Below are 25,733 nucleotides of genomic sequence, written 5' to 3'. Positions count from 1 at the left end.
ATTACTTTTATTATCAATGTTGGAAACAGTTGTGCTACTTAATATTTTTTTGGAACCTGTGATACTTATTTAGGACTCTTTGATGAATAAAAAGTTTGAAGAACATCATTTATTAAAAATAGAAATCTTTAACAATATAAGTCTTTACTATCACTTTCAATTTAACACATCCTTGCTGAATAAAAGTATTAATTCCTTTAAACAGAGAAATAAAAAAAACCTAAACCCCTGACCCCAAACTTTGAACAAGGTGTTTGTTCGAAAAGATTTCTATTTTAAATAAATGCTGTTCATTCATTCATTTGATCTTATTTATCAAAGAATCCTGAAATAAAGTACCACAGGTTCCAAAAAAATAAAAAATAAAAAATACTAAGCAGCACAACTGTTTCCGACACTGATAATAAATCAGCATTTTAGAATTATTTCTTAAGAAACATGTGACACTGAATACTGGAGTAATGATGCTGAAAATTTAGTTTTGCATCAGAGAAATAAATTATATTTTAATGTATATTCAAATAGAAAAACACTATTTTAAATTGCATCAACATTTCACAGTATTATGTGATCCACGTTAGCAGTTATGCTTTTATCTCCCAATAAGGCAATCTCTGACGTGACTAGAGCTAAAACACTATGCTACATCGCTGTTATAGGCAACAAAGTTTCCATGCGCTCCACTGACTATAACTGAGCGCTATTGATCCTAGTGCTCTAGTGACGCAGCTATGCATTTGATGGGTTAAAACTGAAACTTAAATGTCTGACAGATGAGATTCCACGAGATAAAGCTAATAAGATTGTCATTTAACGAACTCCAACAGCTTACTTACGCCAGTTTTCTTCCCACAGGTTCCCATTGGCTGCTGTTGCTGCTTCAGTCACATCCTAAAACATTCACTGAATGTTTGAGTATTTCATGATTGCCATTGAATAAAAATTTTACATGAACGGTTCTTTATATAAAAAAACTAAGATTTTAGAGTGCATTTTTATTATTTAAAGTGAAGAGCCTTGAATATCAAGTTGACTGATTCAGCACAGTCAAAAAACAACCTTACAAAAGGATTAATGTGTAAAACCCAACAAGGTGGCTCAAAGTAACCCAGCATGTGTTCTGTTCAATATTTACACATGTGCAGTGTTTCCAAATAACACAAATTGTTTTTTTTTGTTTTTTAACCCAGCATTTTTTACAATGTGTTTAAATCCAATATCTTTCGTCCTACAAATGTTTTCTTCTTTTTCGTATATAAGAGAACAAAATGATCACAATAAGGTTAACTTAGCAGAATCAGGTTCAATTTTATAGAGTCAAACTAACACTTTCTTTGCACTACTGGTTTTAAAAAGGCCATGTATACACAGTACACAACTCAAAGTGTTTTTTCCTCAATGGAAGTGGAGAATAACAGAAGAGAATTGGTACTCTACTACTGCATACATTTATATCCCTGAACCTCGTAAAGAGCATTTCAAACCCAAGTGATAAACGACCTACACATGGCACTTCCAGAAGTCTCAGAGAAACTAGGTGATGCTGTAAATAAACACTTCATCAGAAACTAATTGTCAGAGGCAACCATTAGTATTCATCATGGAACCGAGGCAGTCCCACGGCTCATCCATGCAGGGTGAAAAGAGAAAGAGGCGCAAATGCCGCCCATAAATGAAACTTGACCTTGCCGACAGCTGTGCTTACTGACTTATGAGATAATTGTCTTTCACTCGGCCCGTTTGTGGCACCACATTATGGATCCAGCTGCACCAGTGTAATGTTGCAGGGCTCATCCCCGGTGGACTCTTTCAATCAAGCCCAAGCATCCTGAACCGTTTATCAATATAAAAAGGCCAGGCGATATGCTGTATGTGTAATCACCCTTGATACGTTTCATCATTCCTCTGTGCCACTGAACGGACCTCTGAACCGGCTTCTTCAAAGCCATGGCATAATCATTTTAGAGGTAATATAAGGACTTATCAGAAGCAATGACATTCTGCATTTGGTTGATTAATCTACATAAGTTTTTATGATTAGTTATTTTCTGATTAGTCAAATAATCCTTCAGTTACAATTTGTCTATATATTCATAAATAATAACCATAACTTCTGCCATTAATATTTCAATGTTTTCTCATAAAAAAATACTTTTTTTTTGTTATTTAAGTGGCTGCTTGAATATGAAGCTGTATTAAAGGAGAAGTTCACTTCCAGAACAAAATTTTACAGATAATGTACTCACCCCCTTGTCATGCAAGATGTTTATGACTTTCTTTCTTCAGTCGTAAAGAAATAATATTTTTTGAGGAAAACATTTCAGGACTTCTCTCCATATAGTGGACTATGGTGCCCCAAATTTGAACTTCCAAAATGTAGTTTAAATGCGGCTTAAAACAATCCCAAATGTGGGTACAAACGATCCAAGCTGAGGAAGAAGGGTTTTATCTAGTGAAATTATGTTTTGTTTTGTTTTTTGTTTGTTTTTATTACAATTTATATACTTTTTAACTTCAAATGCTTATCTTGTCTTGCTCTGTCTGAATTCAGTTTTTTCCGGTTCATGTATGTCGAATGGGTATGTCAAAAAACTCCCATCTTATTTTCTCCCTCAACTAATTATTATCATCATGTACCGACCAAGTGTTTGCAAAGTAAACATGCAAAGAAGATCAAACACCCTTAACAAAAAAGGTACTACAGCAATCTATGACATTTTAAAGAAGAAAGTGAGATGGGAGGTCTTTTTTTTTTTTTTTTTTTTTCAAACTACACTTAACCTAACTGTCTTGAACTGGAAAAAAAAACAAGTTCAGGCAAAGCAAGACAAGACGAGCGTTTGAGGTTAAAAAAATAATAATAGTTTCGCTAGATAAGACCCTTCTTCCTAGGCTGGGATCATTTACAACTGCATTTGAGATCGTTTGAAGCTGCATTTAAACTGCATTTTGGAAGTTCAAACTCGGGGCACCATAGAAGTCCACTATATGGAGAAAAATCCTGAAATCTTTTCCTCAAATCTTTATGACTGGAAAAAGAAAGACATGAACATCTTGGATGACAAGGGGGTGAGAACATTATCTGTAAATTTTTGTTTTGGAAGTGAACTTCTCATTTAATGAACAGTTAAAGTCACAACCACATTCTAATTCAGATGACCTTAGCAACATTATTAAAGATGCTGATGGCCACTACAATGGGAAGTTTTAATCGCAATTGACAGTGTGCTGCTAAATGAATCTAATCAAGCCATGAGTTCATCCATCTTCAAATGAACGCAACTCATTTCTCCTTTGCGAGTAAACGAAAACGTCAGGAATAACACAGGACTTATAAAACAGGACCATAATTAACACAATTATACAATTCAGTGTGGCTCACACATTATAAGACATGGCAGAGAACTAGCTGTCCAGTGAATGAGATCCTGATGAAAATCTCCAGATGTCAGTTTGGTTATAGAATGTGGTTGGCATCCATGTAAAAAAAAAAAAAAAAAAAATTCTATGAATAGAATAGAATACAGTAGAAAACTGCCATACTAGCCATTAGAATTTGCTCTGGGGAGTCTTGTTTTGAGGAAAACATGAAAAGGGATTGGGAATGAACGTAAAATTTACAACACATTACATGCAAATTGGTGTATTTTACATAATGTCATGTCGTTTCAGACACAGCTGCTCCTGATCCACAGTTGATTTAGAAGATCAGCTGGTTTTTAGCATATCAGTGCATTTTAAAATATTGTCTTGTGCCTGGTTTTAATGAATTACATGCTTAATTAGATGAAATGCTTCTTTAGGCTAATTAAAATTCACAATAAAATTATCAGGATCCAGGGAAGTTGGAGTAATCATAAAAAGAGCACGACAAAAGCACAAAATTAGAAACATTACAAGCATGGTTATTTTAACATTACACCAGTTTTATCCAATTATCAATATATTTCACATATTATGTCTTATTTTATCTATAAAGTTCTATGAAGACAGTTATTCTGCATGGGACGAAATGAAAAAGAAAAAACATTATTCTATACTTTAATTTGAATATTCTATATAAATTCATGTACACATCATGCCTACAACTGCTTGACGAGTTAAAGAGATAGTTCACTCAAAAATGAAAATTCTGTCATTAATGACTCACCTTCATGTTGTTCCAGACCTCTGTTCATCTTCGAAACACAAATTATGATATTTTTTATGAAAGCCGAGAGCTTTCTAACCCTGCATAGACAGCAATACAACTACCAAGTTCAAGGCCCAGACATCGATAAAATAGTCAGTGTGACATCAGTGGTTCAACCTTAATTTTATGAATCTGCGTGAATACTTCTTGTGCGTGCGTCACGGTACTCCCGGTTCTGAACATGCATCGGAGTCTGACACGGAAGAGAAGTTGTTGTGGAATAAAGTTGTTATTTTTGGTTTCTTTGCACACAAAAAGTATTCTTGTAGCTTTATAACATTAAGGTTGAGCAACTGATGTCACGTGGATTATTTTAATGATGTCCTTACTACCTTTCTGGGCCTTGAACGTGTCAGTTACGTTGCTGTCTATGCAGGGTCAGAAAGCTCTCGGATTTCATTAGAAAATAAATTAATTTGCGTTCCGAAGAGAACAGAAGTCACATGGGTTCGGAACGACACGAAATTAGGTACGTCCTAATGCACTTGTCACAGAAGAAAAAAGGCACAATGTATGAACTGTATGCTGTGTGAACCAGTATAGAATAAGCTAAAGATACCCAATATACAAGCAAAATCTTATCTGTTTAATTTCTTCTGTTCGGTCTCTGGAGTGGAGTGAACACGTAAATACACTGAAGAGCTGCTTAATGTTAGAAAGTTGTAATTCTAATTGAAAGAGACACTGACACTGTTTTTCCCCATGTTCTCTACTGTAAAGCTACTTGTTTCAAAGCAATCAGTTGTATAAATAATAGGGCTGGGAAATTAAAGATGCATTGCGAATTGAGATTGAGATTTTCCGAACACATCGCGATTCTTTCTCAAATCGATTCTGAGCTTAGTTTTGAACAGCAGATGGCACTGCTTGCTTAAGAAACAGGCGTGCTCTGCTTGATTCCAAATCCTTACACACACTTAAACTTAAAATAATCATTCACACAATTCGAAAAAGGTTGAAGCGAATTATAAGGGTGTTCAGAGTGGGTGGTACATTAATCATTAAACTTGCATCATAAAAGCATTCTGAGCGGAGGTGAAATTACATGACTCAGCCGAACGCACAAGTGCTCCAAAGACTATAGAATACCCAAGATGTTTTGAATGGGGAAAAATGCAACTCTAGTTATGGCCTCAAAGCCTCGTCTTCTTAATGAAAGAGCCAATCGTTGATTAGTATAGTCAGCGCGTCACTGCAGCTGCTGTTAGAAATTGGTTGCTATAGAAACAATTTGCGTTCTGAGACGTGCGCTCAGTACTGTGCATGCGCACTGGCTGATCTAGCCTGAAAAATATGCTTTTTTTAATGCTATTGGAGCACAAGGAACAATATTTATCAGATTTCATTTGGAGAATTTGATGTTTCCCCGTTCAAAGAGATAGGAGCTGCACTTGCATGCCCGAGATGGCCACCGAGTGAAATGACTTGCCTTAAAGGGATTTTGACTTTTCTTCATGAGCATTTGAGTGTGAATAAAAACACCATCTGCTGTTAAAATCTAACCTCAGAATCGATTCCAAAAAAAAAAAAACGCGTTGTATTCGAAAGATCGCAGAATCGATCCACAAATCGATTTATCGTCACAGCCCTAATAAATAAAATTCAATTAAAAGACTTGACTGGAGCACTGAATTGCAGAGCTGATCCAATAATATCCATCACTATGATCAGATGCTTTCTTAAAGGTGCAATGTGTAATATTTAAGAGGATCTCTAGACAGAAATGCAATATAGTATACATAACTATGTTTTCAGGGATGTATAAAGACCTTACTTAATGAACCATTATGTTTTTATTACCTTAGAATTATCAGTTTATATCTACATACACCGCGGGTCCCCTCACATGGAAGTCGCCGTATTGTTTCTACAGTAGCCCTAAACGGACAAACTGCTCTACAGATCGCATTTTATCACTGTTGTTCTAGCGGAAAAACACTGACACAGTGATGAACAAGTAACTGTAATATTCACAATAACATCGTTTTATTTAATTATTAAGTAAATATAATTACTTAATTTACGTTTTAAAAGAAACCTAATTACTCTTTGCTGTCTAAAACGACGACATCTTAATCCCGTGTGGGCCACCGTAGCTTCTGTAAAGGGAGGGGTGAGCGGTGGACGGGAGCCATTGGTTGCAATTCACAATCTCACCGCTAGATGCCGCAAAAATCTACACACTGCACCTTTAACCACTGTTTTTTAATTTGTGTTGCATGTTTATTGTATTATCAAGAGGAACGTGGGCAGCACATATTTACCTATTCATCTATACACTGCATAAATAGGTTTTTGGGTGGTGTCAGGATGATCCCTTAAAGTTAACTACTGCAAAGATGTTTTGAACTTCTTTTTACCCCTAACGAATCAACAACAAAACTTTGCAATGAGTATATTGCATCCTTAATGGTCTGCATCCTGTGATTTAATACTGGAGGGGGTTGTTAGCTCTGATGGCCTTCCTGCGACCCAAGCAGCACCACAGTCTTAAAAGTTATTCTACTATAAATAAATTATATGACAGATGGCATGGTATGAAACACACACCCACTGCCTTGACCAGCAAAACAACGTGGAGAACTTCGCACTTCCCTCGAGAACTGCATCGAGGGAAATGTGCGAATGGAAGTTTTACTAGCAGATAAACTTTATCAGTATTACAGGAGCATTTGCACCGATTCTCCTCAGAGACTCACACTCTTTTATCAACAAGAACACAATCTGCATCTGTATTATGCATTCAGGTACACTTAGAACAATTCATTTGGCAATTTCCATAATAACTAAACGTTTTGAACTGTGACATAAGCTCCTCATCCCGGAAGGGAAACGGATAAACAACCAAATCACGTAAGGAGGATGCTGACATCCTTGCAATTCTCACTCTCTTCTCTCTCGTTCCACATGCACAGATGCAAACTCACTCACAGACACATCTGCATGGGATTATCAGATTAGTCGGCTGAGACAGTGTTGCCCAGTGTGGGCGTGTAGGATCACCCAGCCACAGCAAAAGCCTCGGTACTATAGATATCACTGCTTAGCGTTCCAGCCTTCAGCCGTGCCATCGCCCAAACATTAAAAACACCTTCTCGGCGTCACACACGTGGCAGCAGCAAGGCCTCCCTTGCAAAGAGAGCCAAGATCGCTGTCAGACTGTGGCGAGCGTACCTTGTTGAGCTAAGAGTGGCCAGGTGCACATTGTGGATGATGTGCCACGGGGCACCCGAGAGCTAGTGCAAACATGTCATGGTGTCGCGCTGCGGTGGGTTTGTGACAAGATTCATGGCTGGCTTTTTACAAATGGCTATGCTCGTTGCATGTGACAGTCAATAGTGTTAGCTAGACCCACCCATCAGGGAAGACCTAACTAAACACAGCTGCTCCTGACCCATGGTTGATTCAGAAGGATTTCAGCCTTTCAGTTGATAATGAATATGGCTAGTATCTAGTAGTTTTAATGAATCAAATGCTTAATTAAATGACATGCTTCTTCGAGCTAATTAAACATTCACACTAAAACTGTCAGGATCCAGAGAAAGGGAGAGTAATTTTATAGAGAGCATGACATTACAAACATTACAAGCCATGTCTATTTTAATGAGAAACATTACTCAAAATTTATCTTGTTATCTGTATTATCACATTTTCTCTAATTGAACCTATAAAATTAAGTTCAAGGAGGAGCAAAAATTATATGGTAATTTGAATATTCTATATAAAAATCATGCACATGTATTGTGCTCACAACTGCTTAATGAGTTAAACATCACAAGATACATGCAAATTAGGAATTGATAAATTACAACATTTAGCCAACATGGATGAAAGTGCGTACAACCTCTTTACGTCTTAATAATGTCACCGTAAATGCCTCACTCTCAATAAACAAGAGGTGCTCTTTAAAAAAAAAACGGACGCAGTATTCAGCTCTGTTTAATTGAGTTCTTCATAACTGACTTTTCTCATTTTCAAAAGGGTTGAAATGTATTACTAAGAACCAGGGTCAGAAATGAACTTTTCCATTAATATTTGCCCTCTGGAATTGATGTCCAGGGCCATTTTTATAATCACCTTATTATTATTATAACAACCATATGTCATCTTCAATGTCAAATACTTAAATTTACCCAATTACTTTAATCAATATCTTAAACTATTCTCAATAACAATGGACTGATAAAAATTGTATCTAAATTATACATTATACAATTAAAAAAACATGAGCTCATATTTAAAAAAAAAAAATCATTATTGTAGATTATTGCTCTTTATATTGTAATAATGATTATTAATATCAATATGGAAAACAATAACACATTCTGGCTTCATAGATAACTGACTTTAGCAAAGTCCACCACAAATTATGCAAAAACAACCGTTTTGTGCATGATGAGGGAATTCGCGGATGTGCCACTCATCAACAGCTCCAGCGTTTTCAGTGGTGACTAAACTAAGTGCTTCTGATTGGCCAATGCATTCCTAAATTCAACAGCAATGCATCTGATTGGTTATAAGCCTTAACGCTCCAAAAAACGGTGCATAAAAGCAATCTGATCCATTGTGAGTGATTCTAAATGCAATTCTGCGATTCTGCGAATTGACACTTTTCATTCATTTTCTTATTTCATTTTAAATTGTGACAACCGTAATATGTTATTTAATTGTGCAAGGTCATTTCTTGTCCCCCGTCTTGATTTTATGGGGCTTTTTTTCTTTCATTTTGGTGAACAGCCCTCATTAATTTCCGACCTTGCTAAGAACTCAGAATGAATTGAAAAACATAACTTCCAAAGTCATTTTTGCAGATTATTGCTGTTTATATTGTAATAATAATTATTAATATCTCAATATAAAGAATTGAGTGAAAAAAGGCTACTTAAATATTTACACATCTAGATGCTTTTGACTGGCCATTATTGCAGATTATTGTTCTTTATATTGTAATAATGATTATTAATATCGATATAGAAAACAATATAAAGCTTTTGTTTCATTTTGGGCATGTCACATTCTGGCTTCATAGACGAACATGTTGATGACGTTAGCCAAGTCTAGCTCAAGTTATGTAAAAACAAGCTACGAAATTATTTTTTTATTTACACCGTATCTGCACTGTGTTGTTTATGATAAGCAAATTTATGTATGTGCGCACTCATCAACAGCTCTGCTGTTTTCAGCGCTGACTAACCTAAGTGCCTCTGTTTGGCTAATGCATTCCTAAATTCAACAGAAACGCATGACTGGTTATAAGGCTTAACGCTGTACAAAACAGCGCGTAAAAGCAATCTGATGCAGTGTGAGCGAATCTAAATGCAATTCTGCGAATTGACACTTTTCATTCATTTTCACATTTTATTTTAAATCACCGTAAAACATTATTTAATTCAAAATAATGTATTATTTAATACATTGTTTAATTGTGCAGGGGCATTTCTTGCCCCTCTCTCGGGTTTATGGGTAATTTTTGTTCATTTTGGTGGCATTTTTTGCCACAAGCCCTCATTATTTTCCGACCTTGCTAAGAACTCTCTATGTGAATCTAAATGTGCGAATTGACACTAATAAATATTTACATGTCTAAATGCTTTTGACTGGACTTTCACACACATTCTACCAAACACCTGGATGAATGCGGACTCATGTTATCATAATAAAGCGAAGACACAGTGCAACAAAGCAGGACTATAACCTTGGTGTGTCGAATTTTAGATATTTTAGGCCAATGCATTCCAAGTTCAACAGAAATGCATCTGATTGGTTATAAGGTTTAACGCTGCACAAAACAGCGCTTAAAAGCAACCTGATGCAGTGTGAGTGAATAAAAAAAAATGTAATTCCATGAATTGATACTTTTCATTCATTTTCACATTTTATTTTAATCGCGACAACCACAATGTTATTTAATTGTGCAGGGGCATTTTTTGCCCCTTTGTATTGAAATTAATAGGCATTGTTTATTTATTTTGGTGGCATTTTTGCCACAAGCCCTCATTAATTTCAGATAATGTCAGAATGAATTGACTGAAAAAACAACTTCCAAAGTGATTTTTACAGATTATTGCTTTTTATATTGTAATAATGATTATTAATATAGATATTGAATACAATACAAAGAATTGAGTGAAAAAAAAGCAACTTAAATATTTACACACATCTAGATGCTTTTGACTGGACTTTCACACATTTTTTCAATTACCTGGATGAATGCAGACTCCTGTGTTTTCATAATAAGCAAAGTGCAACAAAGCAGGGCTGTACCTCTGGCATGTCGAGATTTTTTTGGATTCTCAGTCCTATTCAAACAAACATGAACAACATAATCAAGCCTGTTTATCATAATGGTGGCACAATGTTTTTTGTGCACACCAAACTGATTGACATGACTGAGAAATTTGACAACATCAGTGAGCCCTGATCACTCTGATATGAAAACAGAACTTTAACTGTAACTTCAAAAGGTTGCAGCTCATCGTTTTAGAATATTATCTTCTGCCTGGCTACTAAATAACTTCCCTGGACTTTAACTGAAGGATGTCAGAGGTAAATGAAGCGCTAAATTAAAGAATCCAAATGACTAAACTACATTTTATAACATAACACTAATACAATGAGGTTTAAAATTCACTATAGAAATTAGTTTTATTAAATAATGATATTGGCAGCACAATAATCGGTTTTAGAGTTGCATTAAAAATATATAATCTCAAGCATGATTTCAGAGCATCTTGAGCTTTAATAACACAAGATCACTTGATGTCTACAAGTCACATGATTTAAATTTTTAGCATTAGACTTTTGCACCTCGCTGTATGTTCTAAACAGTGTGATCTTTCAAGTGCATCAGGATAAACCAGAAAGTGCACAAATGAATCAGTCCCAATAAGAACCTCATAACTGATCAAACTGCCATCAACTTCTAATGCAGACCCTGTAAAAATGCAGCATTTGTGCACACTGAAACAAGAAGATGCTCCTCAGTTTTTGAGAATGGGGGCTCATGAGGCGATCACTGTGCTGCTGGATCTAGAGTGGCATCAAAGCAAATGTTAACTGCCATAACTAAACAAATGCTCATGCTCTGCAAATGTCAGTTAAAATCTATGATGTTCCGGTAAGAATGCCTGGAAAACAAAACGCTAAGGAAGATGCCACTTGTTATGGTCCAATTATGACTGAAGTGGGGACAAAATAGAATCTTTGATCTTTGTGAACATGTTTGAACAAACAACAAAATCACTGAGAGCTTCCATTTTATATACCAAAGCCGGAGAGATAAATTTGATCTTCAAAACAACCTAAAAAAAAAAAACCTGATTAAACAGCAAAATGGAGTGTTTTCCATCTGTCATAAAACAATGCAATTGCTGACAAAAGACACGTCATCAAGAAAACTGCTGGGGAAAACAGAGTTGAAAGTACATTAGCGGCCTTTGCTATTTGGGGAGTAATGGCAGTGGAAAATTGAAAATGTTGTGCTTGAAAATGAAACATGATTCACCATAGCTATATCAGGAAGTATCAAAGTCAACGTTAAAAAAAGTGGCAAAATGTATCCAATTTATCCAATGCACATTCATTTTAATGCTCTTATTTTGAATGATTCATTGTGCGTGTTATTCTGAAAGAAAAAATAAAAAGGCTGCCGTCGTAATCGTTAATCAAATTTTTTAAAACTTGCTCTTCCTCTGAAACATCCTTTTCCGTTGACGTCACTTAGGCTGTGTGCTACTGGGCAACGTTTACTGAATGCCAAAAAGCAAACCCACATTCAATGTGGCTCTGCTTTAAAATGCAATGCCCACTTTTCATAATCCAATCAAGTGCCAATGGATACTACACACTATACAAGCAAAAATGAGTTGTGAACAACAATTCACATTGACTGTAAGTGGAAGAAGAGACAAAAATGGCACTAATCTAATCAGGCACAAGGGCTCTACTAAACATATGATCACATGCTCATTACATCTGATGTCGTAATCATCTTCAGAGATGAAGTTTGGGATCAGTATGGATGAGGAAATCATCCTTACATCCAATGATCCTTAATTAGTATTCTGAATCACACATTATAAACCCTAACAAAGTAAAAAACTCACACATACTAAATTGTGCTAATCTGTAATAAATAATGTAATAAATCCACAAGTAAAAATTTATATTCCACAGCAACCTAACAAGCTGACTTCCCACATTAGTACCATAGCCTATGTAAAATGATGGTGGACATTTACATGAAGCTACTAAAAAGGAAAGCTCTCAGAGGCCATAAACACTGGTCAAGGACGTTTACGTTGCCTGTCCCACGCATCACGAGAAAGACGGATGCGTTGCCATCAATGTCCAGTTCTCGCGTGGGCGACGCTGCTGCTGGACGCGTTCCATAAACCTCTCACGAGGAGCTTTAAAGTTAAACCAGAACGGACTTGATTTGTTTAGTCATTTAATAATATTCGTGATTCTTATTTGGACCTCTTCTGGCAGTCATTCAGAGTTGTGCCCACTCAATAAGTTATTTCCGTGGCTGTTCGGGTTTTTAATACTATGGTGTCTGAGAGAACTATCTATATTCGACATTACACGATCTTTCGGCTCCGCATTACATCGACTAAAGTGATAGTAGTGGTGACAGTAGACCAGTCGGGGCTCCGTTGGTTCTACATTTGGTGTGTTCAGTGATGACCACCTCCAAAATCAATTTTTCACATTTATATAAGCAGTGGGGAGAATAAAAATACTCATAGCACATGCTTAATTTAATGTTAATGTAATTTCATTTACGCATAACTTATGCCTAGCCCATTTACAACACGACTGAGTTTGCCTATTTGATAGCAAACGGACCATCCATAAAACACTATTATAAGCAAATATTAAGCAAAATACATTATTTTTAACATACATTGTTCGAAATAATAAAGAAAGAAGAGGAATTAACGTAAAACGACGTGGGTCGTTGTAGGCAGCAAAAATAAGTGATTTTATATATTTAATAAAAAATGGATTTCTATAGAATTTTGCGCCTTTTGAAAGATTTGAAATCATATTTTAATAATATGGATAAACTACGTAAAAGATTGTATAATGCATGTTATTTATTATTTTAACACAACTTAAGCTATTATAAAACGAATATTAAGCACTTATTGTCAAAGAAATCATAATGTACGATCTTACCTGAAGTGCAAACGATGAGATTGGCTTGAAGGATAATAAATATTTCCCAGATTATATCCATGTTTTGTCTTCATTCCAAGTCCATTGCGCTCAGAAAACGGGGATCAGTTGCAGATGAGTCCACCCAGTCTCTTTCCCACTGGACACCTTCCACAAGATCCTCTCCAAATCACACACATAGCACATTTATCTCGATCACATAACGCCACATTTCAAACAGGCTGAAATCCAAACAAGACTATGCTCCGAATTAAAAGGGGATCTGGACTGATATCCTCAGTGCCCACACTTTACGAAATGTTTCGCTGCGTCCCACAAGCCTCCATAAAATGACTTAGGCGTTCTTTCCCGTTCCAGAACCGCTTCTGTTGTGCCGCGAAGATGCTGGACTCCGCTGATCTGACCCTGCGAACAGAGAGAGTACAACTGTGATTTGACGTGTCCTCGTAGTGGGCAAGGTCGGAGCTCTGCGAGAGTAACAGTTTTAACTCAGCCAGGTTTAACGGGCAAGTCACGGGACCGCGCTCTTGCTGTAAGGGGGCGTGCTTCCCTCGTTCACGACATGCCGTTAGACTTAGCAGCGCAGACGAGCACCGCACCGCACTGATTCATTTTCCTATCTCTTTCATAAAGTGTCATTAATAAAAGCGAAGTTGTAAATATCCGACCTGTGGTGTTTAAAACACTTAGGGCTGTTGGCCGCTCCTGACAACATTTTACAAAGTTTATTAGCGAGTTATGAAACACTGCAGCGGAAACGTCTGTAAACAAACCACAATAACACTGAAGCTAAGATACTTTGCGCTTACCTGTTACTTTTGATATCTTCCGACAGTTCAAAAACATTAAAAACAACAAACAAATCCCAATCCGGTGGTTTATGAAAGAAACAGCTATTCAGGTTTCCTGAGTTCCACGAGGTAAAGACTGTACAGGTGCCTCACCCCTACGCGCTGCGGGTACGCGGACCACTAAAACAGAGTGCGCGCTCCCGCTATTAATTGCGTGATCACGTTACCTAGGCACAGGTGGATGGAGCGCTGGCGCACAGCAGAGCCATATGCTGCGTCCCAATTCGCATACTTATACTACGTACTAAAAGTATGTACTTTTTTTCGTATTGAAAAGTACGTACTTTTGAGTATGTAGCAAAATAGTATGAACGTTCTGGGACATACTACCAAGACGTCATATAACGTAAGAGAACTTTGTTGCCTAGTTACGCACAACCAACGTAAACAAAGCATCCAAAGCAAGTTCATTGATTCCTATTTACTCAATATCACTTAATTTTCGCATTTTATCTATTTTTTTTTCCTCATTTCGTATATACCGCTCTAATATGCGTCCTACCAGCTTGAAGAGAGAAGCAGCACGTCGCCGTAGATCTACCAAACGCAGGTCTTTCGTGAGGAGGCTGGTGTTGACGTTCATGTGCAATGTGTGTAACAATGAAAGCTAAACGTATAAAATAACCTAAAATACGTTAAGTAAAAATAAAGTATTAATAAGTAATGTTTACAATACATAAATACATGTGTGTGTGTGTGTGTGTGTGTGTGTGTGTGTGTGTATATATAAAAGACACTGGACCACAAAACCAGTCATAAGCAGTGGTATATTTGTAGCAATAGCCAAAACCTTTCTCAGAATTCTCAATTTGTTTTACTTTTATGCTAAAATCTTTAGAATATTAAGTAAAGGTCATGTTCCATTAAGGTTTTTGTAAATTTCCTACCATGAATATATCAAAACTGTTAAAGGTGATTTTCTCACATTTAGTTTTTTTGAACCCTCAAATCCCAAATTTTCAAATAGTTGTATCTTGACCAAATATTGTCCTATCCTAACAACCCATACAACCTCATTTTCAAAAAAAAAAAAAAAGACCCTTATGACTGGTATTGTTGTCCAAAATCTCACACACACACATGAACAGGTTTAGGCATAAATCTACAAAAAGAAACACAGTTGATATAAATATGACACTTGACACTGTACTGGAGTCTTTTTATTTATTACTTTGTAGACCGACATCACCACACCTTACTGTCAGTTGAATGTGACAGTTCCCATCCTGAAGCTGTTTTTGGACAGGGAATCTAACCTCCGCCCCTATCTTCGCCTCAACAGACAAGCCATAGTCAACCTCATAGCCGCATTGCCTTATGAGGTTGACCATGGATGGTCAAAGGACATCGAGGTTGTGATGTTCCTGTACTGGCTGGCCCATGCTGCATCATACCGTGTTGTTGCCTCAGCCTTTGCCATCCCCAAATCAACAGTTCACAGGGTTGTGCACAAAGTCAGCAGGGCTGTCCTTGGCCTGCTAAAAAATATTGTGCAACTCCCTCAGGGTGAAGAGGTGGAGGAGATCGGTGCAGGATTTGCCAGGCTGTCAGGCTCTCCTGCTTTTCACATGGCAGTCGGCGCTATTGACGGCTGCCACATCCGTGTAAAGCCGCCAGCCGTCAATGCATCCTGTTATTTTAACAGGAAATTATTCCATTCAGTGCTGCTCCAGGCTGTGTGCGATCACAGGGGAAAGTTCTTGGATATCTGTGTCGGCTTTCCAGGATCTGTCCACGATGCAAGGGCCCTCAAGAACAGTGCCATTTACAGCAGGCAGTTATATCCACCAGAGGGCCGTTGCATCTTGGGAGATGGAGGGTACCCCTGCCTCACATCACCCATCACCATCATGACACCCTACCGTGAACCTGTTGCCTCTCCAGTTGAGGCCCGCTACAACAGGCATCATTCCAGGGCCAGATGTGTGATTGAGAGGGCCTTTGGGATGCTTAAGACCCGCTGGAGGTCCATCTTTTTTAAAGCCCTTGAGGTGAGCCCAGAATTCACCCCAATCGTCATCACATGCTGTGTGATTCTGCACAACATGTGTCTGGCTGCTGGTGACATAATAGATGCAGATGTGGATGACGACGATGAGGGTGATGTCAATGAGCACAACATCGAAGCCAGGGAAGTGGTGTGCGGTGATGTCGTCAGGAACCGTCTAGCAGCAGCAGTGTCCGCACCCGACATCCACGTTCCTGCCTTAATGGAACATGACTATGCTTAGAAACATGTATTTAAATTCTCCCTTGTTAAAAAGTTATTTTCTGTTACACATTTCTTACAAATCCTTCACGAATGTACTAATACTTAACATCCCCAGTTAAATAAACAAATTAATTAATTAATGGTAATGTAAATAAAGATTTTTGTACTGGCAGTATTAAACATATTTCAATCAACATACAATTTGATATGGGCTTTGTATCGCAGTAACACTGGTTTACATGTTTATAGCTCTAAAATTGGCTAAATTGTAGCTGAGGAGTAACAAACTTTTATGGTAATGGGATAAATGTATTTAGAAAATTACAGTAAAAAACAATTGCCTTCTCCAGTGCTTGCGGCTGCTTCTCCTAGAACCTAACTTAACTCCTTGAATTCAGATGTTTACATTTATATATAAAAACACTTAGCCTGTGTGGTGGATCCATTGAAATTACCTTAATTTTAAAAAATGCTGTATTACTTTTTGTAAAAAACAAAACAAAAACAGACTAATCAACTGTTAGCAAATACAGAGTAAATCAATATGAATAATATTTTTATATTAACCCTTCCAGATCCTGCAATCATCCTACAGTGGACTTTACAGTTTATAGCTGAATACATGTCAATTTATTTTTTAAATGTATACTTACTAATATATTCTTAAAGGAATAGTTCACCCCAAAATCAAATCATTAATTAGTCACCATCATGTTGTTCCAAACTTGTAAGACATTCATTCATCTTCAGAACACAAAATAAGATATTTTGATGAAATCTGAGAGCTCTCTGACAGGGTTCTTCCATGTTAGAAGCCCAGAAAGGTAACAAGAACAAAAATATTCCATGTGACATTACTGGTTCAACCATAATTTTATGCTTAAGCTCCAAGAATACTTAAAAAAATCAAGTAATGTTATTCGACAATTCTTCTCATGTGTCATGGTACTCTCCAAGAGGTACTAGGCTAGGGTGACACAGGTACCTTGAACATGGTAGGACCCTTGCTGTCTGTGGAGGGTCTGAGAGCTCTCCGATTTCATCAAAATATCTTAATTTGTGTTCTGAAGATGTACAAAGGTTTTTAAAAAAATATACTATTTACAGAAGATTCTGGGAACATAATACAAGCTTTGATTTAGTTTTTTATTATTGTATGTAGACGTATGTATTTTATTTATTTATTATTATTCATTGCAATTATTTATTTATTAATGATTTGGTCAAGACAGCCATTAAGGCAAGGAACCTCTCTTCCCTTGCTGCAGCCTCTCTTCTCATTTCTTCATCTCTACGCTCCATTCTTGCCCTAAACTCTTCTTCTCTCCTTCTGGCTTCTTCTTCTCTCTCTTTTCTTTCCTCCTCTTTTCTTCTCTCTCTCTCTTCAAACTCTCTCTCTCTTCTTTCCTCTCTCTGTTGTGCCTGTTCCTCTCTCTTTGCCTCCCGTTCCTCCAGCTCTCTCAAATATACCAAAAGTTCACTCTCTCCGGACCCTCGCTTTCTTTTCCTGCCAGCATCATCAGAAGGGTCAGCAACAGAGGGAGATGAACCAACAGCATCATCTTGGCTGCCAGATTGTATAAGCACAGGTGGGGTGATGGATGGCTTAGAACCTAATGCAGCATCCATCACCCCATACCACTTCCATGATGCTGCTGTTAGTTCGCCTCCCTCAGTGCTGAGCCCTGACTGTGGACACTTCAGATCCTATACAATGTGTAAAAACACTAGTTAAAGGAAAAATTCCCTTCCAAAACAAAAATTGTAAGATAATTTACTTACCTCCTTGTCATTCAAGATGTTTGTCTTTCTATTGTCGTAAAAAAAAAAAAAATGTTTTTGAGGAAAACATTAAAGGATTTCTCTCCATATACTGTAGTAGACTTAAACAGTGCCTGTGAGTTTGAACTTCCAAAATGCAGTTTAAATGCAGCTTCGAAGGGCTCTACATGATCCCAGTCAAGAAAGAATGGTTTTATCTTTTGAAACAATCAGTTATTTTCTTTTTAAAAAAATGGCAATTTATATACTTTTTAACCTCAAGTGCTCATCTTTTCTAGCTCTGTGTGAAAACGAGATGGGAGTTTTTCAACAGTCTTGAACCGGACATGCAGAGCAAGACGAGAGTTTGAGTTTATTTATTTTTTTAGAAAATAACGGTCCTTTAGCTGGATAAGACCCTTCTTCCTCGGCTGAGATCATTTAGAGTCCTTTGAAGGTGCATTTAAACTACAATTTATAAGTTCAAGCAGGCACCATAGAAGTCCTCTATATGGAGAGAAATCCTGAAATGTCTTCCTCAAAAACACAACTGAAGAAAGAAACATATGAGCATCGAGGATGACAAGGTGGTGAATAAATTCTGTAAATTTTTGTTCTGGAAGTGAACGTTTTAATAATTTAACTGGTTATCCATATTTATTGAAAAAATAATAATAAAGGACAACACGCAACATTACATGTACTTACTTTGTATTTTTGCTTTAGGTTTTCCCATTTTTTCTTCACCCATGTTGCTGAAACCTTTCCTTTTAGGTTTTTTTCATGGATGAAGGCTCTTGCGTACCCAAAAGAGAAAACAATAAGTACATATTTACAGAAATATCAGAGAATCCTGAATAGAGCAAACAAATCCATTGAGCCTAAACACAAAACATATTTTAAGTTGAAGCTAATAAGCAATACAAATATTAGTAACAACAAACTGAAAGACATTGCCCTATGTAGCCAAGGCAAACCTCAATTTAAAACATTTTCTTAAAGATAACTGCAAACAATATAAAGTTCAATGCTCTTAAGTAGGTGTGTATGCACATGTTTTTAAGGTATAATGTTAATAAAATACACACTACGTTAAATGAGCTTGGTTAAATTTTATTCATTTTGATTTAACCAACTTAAACTGCACAATTATGGGAATTACCTTTTAAATTTGACATTTTCCCACATCCCATCAAAAAGGGCTAAAAATAACTGACAGTCAGCATAAACTCTTCATGTAGACCAGGGCTGAGTAACTCCTTTCCTGGAGGGCCACTGCTCTGCAGAGTTGAGCTCCAACCCTAATCAAACAGCACCTGACTCTATTTTTCTAGTGATCTTGAAGAACGTGGTTAGTTTGTTTAGGTGTGTTTGATAAGGGTTGAGGCTCAATTCTGCAGGACTGTGGCCATCCAGGTCTGAAGATGCCAATCCCTGATCTAGACTTTTCTTACATCTGTTCCTTCTATAGACTGTTTCTTATATCTTATTACAGACTAAAGACAACATGAATAGATTTAGGCATCAAGATAAAAAATTTTTTTTACAATAAGGTGTCATTTGTTAACATTTTAACTAACATGAACAATGATCAATACATTTACTATTTATCAATCTTTGTTAATGTTAATAAAAACACAGTTGTTCATTGTTAGTTCACGGTGTATTAGCTAATGCTAACATACATTTGCAATGCATTAGTAAATGCTGAAATTACTCAATAACTACGATTAATGCTGCAGAACTGTTTAATCTTAGTTCATGTTAACTACTTTAGAAGTTTACTAATATTAAATAATGAACCTTATTTTAAAGTGTTACCAGAGTTTACACTGTTCGTGCAGGAGTCCGGAAAATGTCAAAAACCACAAGCTGTACCCTACAATTTAGTCGTGTCTCTGTGGTAAATCCCCGAATACACAATATAACAATAAATTAAAACACCCAAATATTGGGGCTTATTATACCAATGTAACAAGCACACTACAATAGGACAGTTAATACAGCATCTACAAAAGCATACAAATAACCGTTACTTACTCAAATCCTTTAATGGCAGCGTTTCTTTTCCCCGTAAAAAGGGATTCATTGGCAATGCGCCAAGTAATTAGGCGCTCAGTGTCTTCATCTGTCCCTACAAGATTAACACGGTACTCTTTTCACACATCAATTCATTAATCTCACAAAGGATTAAAAAAAAAAAAAACTTTATTATAGTAAAACGTTTAAATTCTTACATTTAAATACTGAGGGCACTTCTCCATCACCACCTCCAGCCGCCATGTTTACACGTTCTCAAGCTCCTCCCTCCCGCGCGCAATGTGTTGTGGGCAATATTAGCCTCTAGAGTGTGCATCGATCCGCACTTCGAATTCCAACCGGAAGTAGTAGACCATCCGGGAATCTTTGGAATACTTTTTTAACCATACTACGATTTGGGACATACTAATTCTTTTTTCGAATACTATTTAGTACGGATAGTATGCGAATTGGGACGCAGATAGAGAAAGAGAGTGAGAGAGAGAGGTGGAGGGAGGGAGGAATGGATGGGCGGAGACATTAGAAATACGCAGGTTGCCAAGAAACAAGAACCTGCGTTTTATCCAAATTGGTTGCGTGCGTTTTTTAATAAGTAGTAGCTACATATTTTCAAAACTTTTAGATCGTCACCACAACAGATGAAAGATTATTTTTTCTTTGCTACAAAATGCGATCAGTGAGCGTCGATATGCATGTGTATGAATTATTGTTTTATGGATAGCTTAATATTTTTGTTTAAATTTTTTTGAAAGCTTTCCATTGATGTATGGTTGTTAGGATAGGACAATATTTAGCTGAGATACAACAATTCGAAAATCTGGAATCTGTTAATAGAAAATCGCCTTTAAAGTTGTCCAAATGAAGTTCTTAGCAATGCATGCCATATTACTAATCAAAAGTCAATAAGAAAAATCAGTAAGTTTTGATATATTTACGGTAGGAAATTAACAAATTATGTTCATAGAACACAATCTTTACTTAATATCCTAATGATTTTTGGCATAAAAGGAAAATCGACCATTTTGACTCATCCCAGCCGGCACATGACCGACCTTCAACGTTGAAATTTGGTTGAAATAAGGTCAGTTGTTGTTTCAACAGTGAAACAACGTTGATGTGACGTTGAATGCTAAATGGTTGAAGATTAGTCAGCACATGACCGAAATTCAACGTTGAAATTTGGTTGAAATAAGGTCGGTTGTTTTTTCAACGGTAAATCAACTTTAAAAAACTTTAAATGCTAAACGGTTATATATACCTTCAAAAGCAAGTGTTTAAATTATAATATTATTAATACAAATAATTAACAAGGTTAACTTATAAATCAACATATTTTTTTATAAGATCATGTCTTCAGCATACAAAGAAATGTATAAATGTATATGTTACTTAAAATATAATTATTATTATCACCAACAATAAAGCCAAATACATTTGTATTCACCACATGCTGAAACAATTCCTATTGGTTGTTTTGCCTTACTGCTTTGATCATGATTGGTTCATCTGGCTGTCATTCAGGAAACTGACAGGTGAAACTGCGCGCAGTGCGCGGGCCTTCGTAATTTAAAAAAGTTTGACCGTTACTGCATTTCCTTGTGAGGCTGTGAGCTGCATAGACTGTGCGAGAGCTGCTGCTCACCGAAATTACTCGGTTGATCCCGAATTATCTTACATTTTTCTGTTATATTTTTATTTTGAGCGTATTTGAATTGTGAAATCCCAACGGAGAACAAAAACCGGAAAACAAAGGAAATAGACGTGAGCTGCGAGTCTCTGAAAACATACAGCACTGGCTAAATCAGGTAAGACAATAAGTATTTATTATTACCTTTCAAAAATAGTACAAGATATAACAAATTGGTAAAGGACATGTAACCTGCAGAAGTTAAATACTTGAGTGTGTGTTTGTGCTGCTTTATGATTACAGACGGCAAAAGTTAGATGCTAATCGCATTTAGCGCGCTAGCAATATAGATATATCTGGTGTTGTGTGTTGCTAGTATCTGTTGATGTCTGTCTTTTAGACATTAACATTTTTCGATATAAATGCCATGCATTACTGCTGGTCTGTTTACATTTTAATCCTATAATAACAATCCTAAAGATGACATACTTTGTTTCTTTTCTGTATATCATATAACGGCAAATGTCTTTATAATTTAAATGAATTAAGATTGTTTAAAGGAATGGTATAAAACTAAAAACAGCTTTTTAAGAAAATTTCAGTAAACCATTTATTCTTTCCCCTTAAGAGTCATTAAGGGTCCAGTTTATTGGCAGTTTGGTAAGGAATTGTTCATCTTTGCACTGTCATTTCTGGTGGAGATTCATTGATCTTTTGTTATAGGTTTATTTAATTTAATATAAATGTACTCAATATGATTTTACTTGTTTCACTATATACACTGTTTAGTTAGAATTGTGATTTAAGCCATGTTGTTTTAAACTTTAATCTGAATACATCAAAATGTGTTTAATGAAGTGTTGTGCACTTGGTTTCCAACTCCACTGTTATTGGACTGTAAAGTAAAAATATTGTACAAGATCTGTTTTGTATCAAGTGTTTTCAGTTAACTTAAGATATTCAACGGTATCAAGGTTGGTATTTTATGAAACTTTATTTTTTGTGTTTTTTGTTTATGCAGGACAGTACAGAAAGCACAAAAGTTAGAGAGAGAGGAGGGGACAGCATCAGAAAGGACCCAGAGCTGGGACTCTTTCAGGGATCACCCGAAGCACAACCATGCTATATGCACAAGGCTGTTGTTTTTAGCATAATTTGAAGAAACATTTTGGCTTAAAATAATAAATACATTTCATTTAAGGTATTTCCTGCGTAAAGGATTTTAATGTGACTGCTTTTATATCCCTTCACCACTGACATGGTGTCTGTTGCAGGTTCCATTCTCAAAGGCTTTTACCCATTTCCACTGCACAAATGTAAACCTGTTACACATCTGTAAACCTGTTTTCACAACTAGTTAACCACCAAAATAAGAGATCAAGTGGTTTTAGTCAAAAAAGGTATCTCTTGCAAGTGAAGTGCAAAATATGCATGCTTTTGTACAAAAACTTTTTGAGTCTTTAACCTTCTGGGGTCTAGGGATTTAAACATACCCTGACATTTGTCTTATTTTTATTTTTATTTTCAGTATCTGAAAAAAATACACTACGAGTCAAAAGTTTTTTTTTTTTTTTTTAAGTTTTTTTAAAAATATTTTTTATTAAATAAATTCCTTCTGCTTAATAATATTAGTATTATTTAAAAGAATATTTAATATCATTTGAAGTATTTTAAAATGTAATTTTTCCCTGTGATCAAAGCTAAATTCTCAGCATCATTACTCCAGTGTCACATGATCTCATAGAAATCATTCTGTTCAAGAAACATTATTATCAATAAGCAGTAGATTGTCTTTTTTTCTTCTCAGGATTCTTTAATGAAAAGTAAGCTCCAAAGATGAACATATACTTGAAATGGAAAGCATTTGTAAACAAAAAAACATCCTTTTCAAAACTTTTATTTAGCAAGGATGCTTTACATTGCTCAAAATTGAGGATAAAGACATAATATAACAATAGATTTCTATACCAGATCAATCGTTTAATTTTCAGTTCATCAAAGAAAACTAAAAGAATTGAATAAAAATATTAGAATGATTTCTGAAGGTTAATGTGACTGGATCATGAGTAATGATGATAAAAATTCTGTTTTGACATCACATGATTAAATTACATTTTCAAATATGTTCAAATAAAAAAAAAAACATTTTAAATAGTAAAAATATATTTTATTCATTTTTTTCTGTACTTTGAATTGGTGAGCAGAAGAGACTTTAAAAATGTAAATTTTACTGTGAGAAAACTTCTGACTGGTTATGTATAATGTCTAAAGTCTGATTACTTTGTATTCATCACAACCTGGGCTACAATAATATGTGAGCATAATGTATTTGTATTGTTTTTGTAAAATGATTTTGACAGGTTTTTTATTTTGATTTATACAGTGTATGTTTCCAAAATAAAACTTGTTTTATAATATTGATCATGTGTTAGTTTATTGAAGTTGACAGTCAACCCATGCTTCTAATCATTTGATGTTTAACTAATATGTATGTACAGTGTTGATCTAAATGCAAACTGGTTCTAATTGAACGTACAGTTGTGTATTCACCGTTGTTGAAAAGAATGTAAGACGTTGAAACAAAGTCGCGATTTCAACGGTGAATCAACGTCATAATATCAACGTTGAAATTTTTTGCAAATCCGAAAGGTTTTTCACCGTTGATTCAACGTTGACAGATGACCATAACCCGAAAGGTAAGAGGGTGAAACAAAGTCGTGATTTCAACGGTGAATCAACGTTGCTATTTCCACGTTGAAAAGACGTCAGAATATCAACGTTGAAAATTTTTGCAAATCCGAAAGGTTTTTCACCGTTGATCCAACCATGGTACCTGACGTTGTTTCAACGGTGAATCAACGTTGAAATGCCGGCTGGGATACTATGTATTTTTTGGTTTTGTGGTCCAGGGTCACATATAAAGTTCAAATGAAGTTAGGCATTTGAAGCATAATATCTATGATTATTTACTGTTTTAAGGTCACTGACATTGATTTTGATGGTTATGAATGTTACTGTAAAACAAAATCAAAACAAAATCATGTACATCCCTGGAAAAACTCTTCAACAGGGTGCTAAAAAAAAATCATCCTGAAAATAGAAAAAGCTGGCAAACATGGGCTCCAAAAATACAAAAATGTAATAACAGACTATCACATATTTTTGAAGCCCAGGTGTGTCAACTTTTTTCTGTTTTAACGAAAATTACTGTAGAATGACCTGAATTTATAAATGCCAAATTACATTGGATATCAATCCAGATGGTAATTCTACATCTACAAATATAAAGTACGTTAGTTTTGCCTATAAAAATGGCTAAAGCTGCAAAAAATGTAGAAATTCACTCAGTCTTTTTGGTGGCCAAAATCCCCTCACAGTTGTTACACTCTTAAATAGAAAAAACAAATTTGGTGAACCAAATAGAAGAACCATTTTTTGGTTCACCAAAGAACCATTGGGTGAGAAGAATATTTTTAAAAAGAACCTTTATCGACTGTAAAGAACCTTTTCTGCATTTGAAAGGTTCCATGGCATGGATGTTCAAGATTCTTCATGGAACCATCTATGCCAATAATGAACCTTTATTTTTAAGAGCGTAGTCAATCAATCAATTAATCAATCAACCAATCAATCAATCAATCAATCAATCCTTATTTCTTTTTTTATCAGTTATTTGCTTTCTCATTGAAGACATTCATAGATTTCTATCCAGAGTTCAGCTGAGGTCTTTATAACAACACTTTTCTTTAATAAAATCCACATTTTTTTCTTTATGTAATCTTTTTTCTTTACATAACCTAATTATATAATCTATCAATGCTCATACTCAAATATACTGTATGAGCCTTGCAGGGTATCTGATGAGTT

At 35.7% G+C, this 25,733-nt stretch overlaps 2 protein-coding genes across 3 annotated transcripts in view; both read right to left on the bottom strand.

The window, feature by feature from the left end:
• ca10a (carbonic anhydrase Xa) overlaps nt 1-14,333 on the bottom strand; it is a 232,012-nt gene extending 217,679 nt beyond the window's left edge. The window contains exons 1-2 of the mRNA XM_073828405.1: nt 14,185-14,333; nt 13,376-13,780 (exon numbers count right to left, since the gene is read on the bottom strand). Of these exons, the coding sequence (XP_073684506.1) occupies nt 13,376-13,436 (61 nt within the window). The 5' untranslated portion in view covers nt 13,437-13,780; nt 14,185-14,333. The remainder of the gene's footprint in view (nt 1-13,375; nt 13,781-14,184) is intronic.
• A 1,035-nt stretch (nt 14,334-15,368) lies between these two features.
• LOC141298161 (uncharacterized) lies at nt 15,369-20,536 on the bottom strand. 2 transcript variants are annotated; one of them, XM_073828674.1, is made up of 4 exons: nt 20,437-20,536; nt 20,240-20,333; nt 18,908-18,995; nt 15,369-16,432 (listed from the first exon to the last, which is right to left on the bottom strand). In XM_073828674.1, the coding sequence occupies exons 1-4, from the start codon at nt 20,480-20,482 to the stop codon at nt 16,133-16,135; spliced, it is 528 nt and encodes a 175-aa protein (XP_073684775.1). In that variant the 5' UTR covers nt 20,483-20,536; the 3' UTR covers nt 15,369-16,132. The 2 variants fall into 2 exon arrangements, with proteins under 2 accessions (XP_073684775.1, XP_073684774.1); XM_073828673.1 differs by lacking the exon at nt 15,369-16,432 and adding an exon at nt 17,556-18,145.
• Between the last annotated feature and the right edge of the window lie 5,197 nt (nt 20,537-25,733).

Source organism: Garra rufa, chromosome 22, assembly GCF_049309525.1.
Source record: "Garra rufa chromosome 22, GarRuf1.0, whole genome shotgun sequence".
Lineage (NCBI taxonomy): Eukaryota > Metazoa > Chordata > Actinopteri > Cypriniformes > Cyprinidae > Garra > Garra rufa.
Note: the sequence above shows the minus strand (reverse complement) of the source record. Positions and strands in the feature narration are given on the sequence as shown.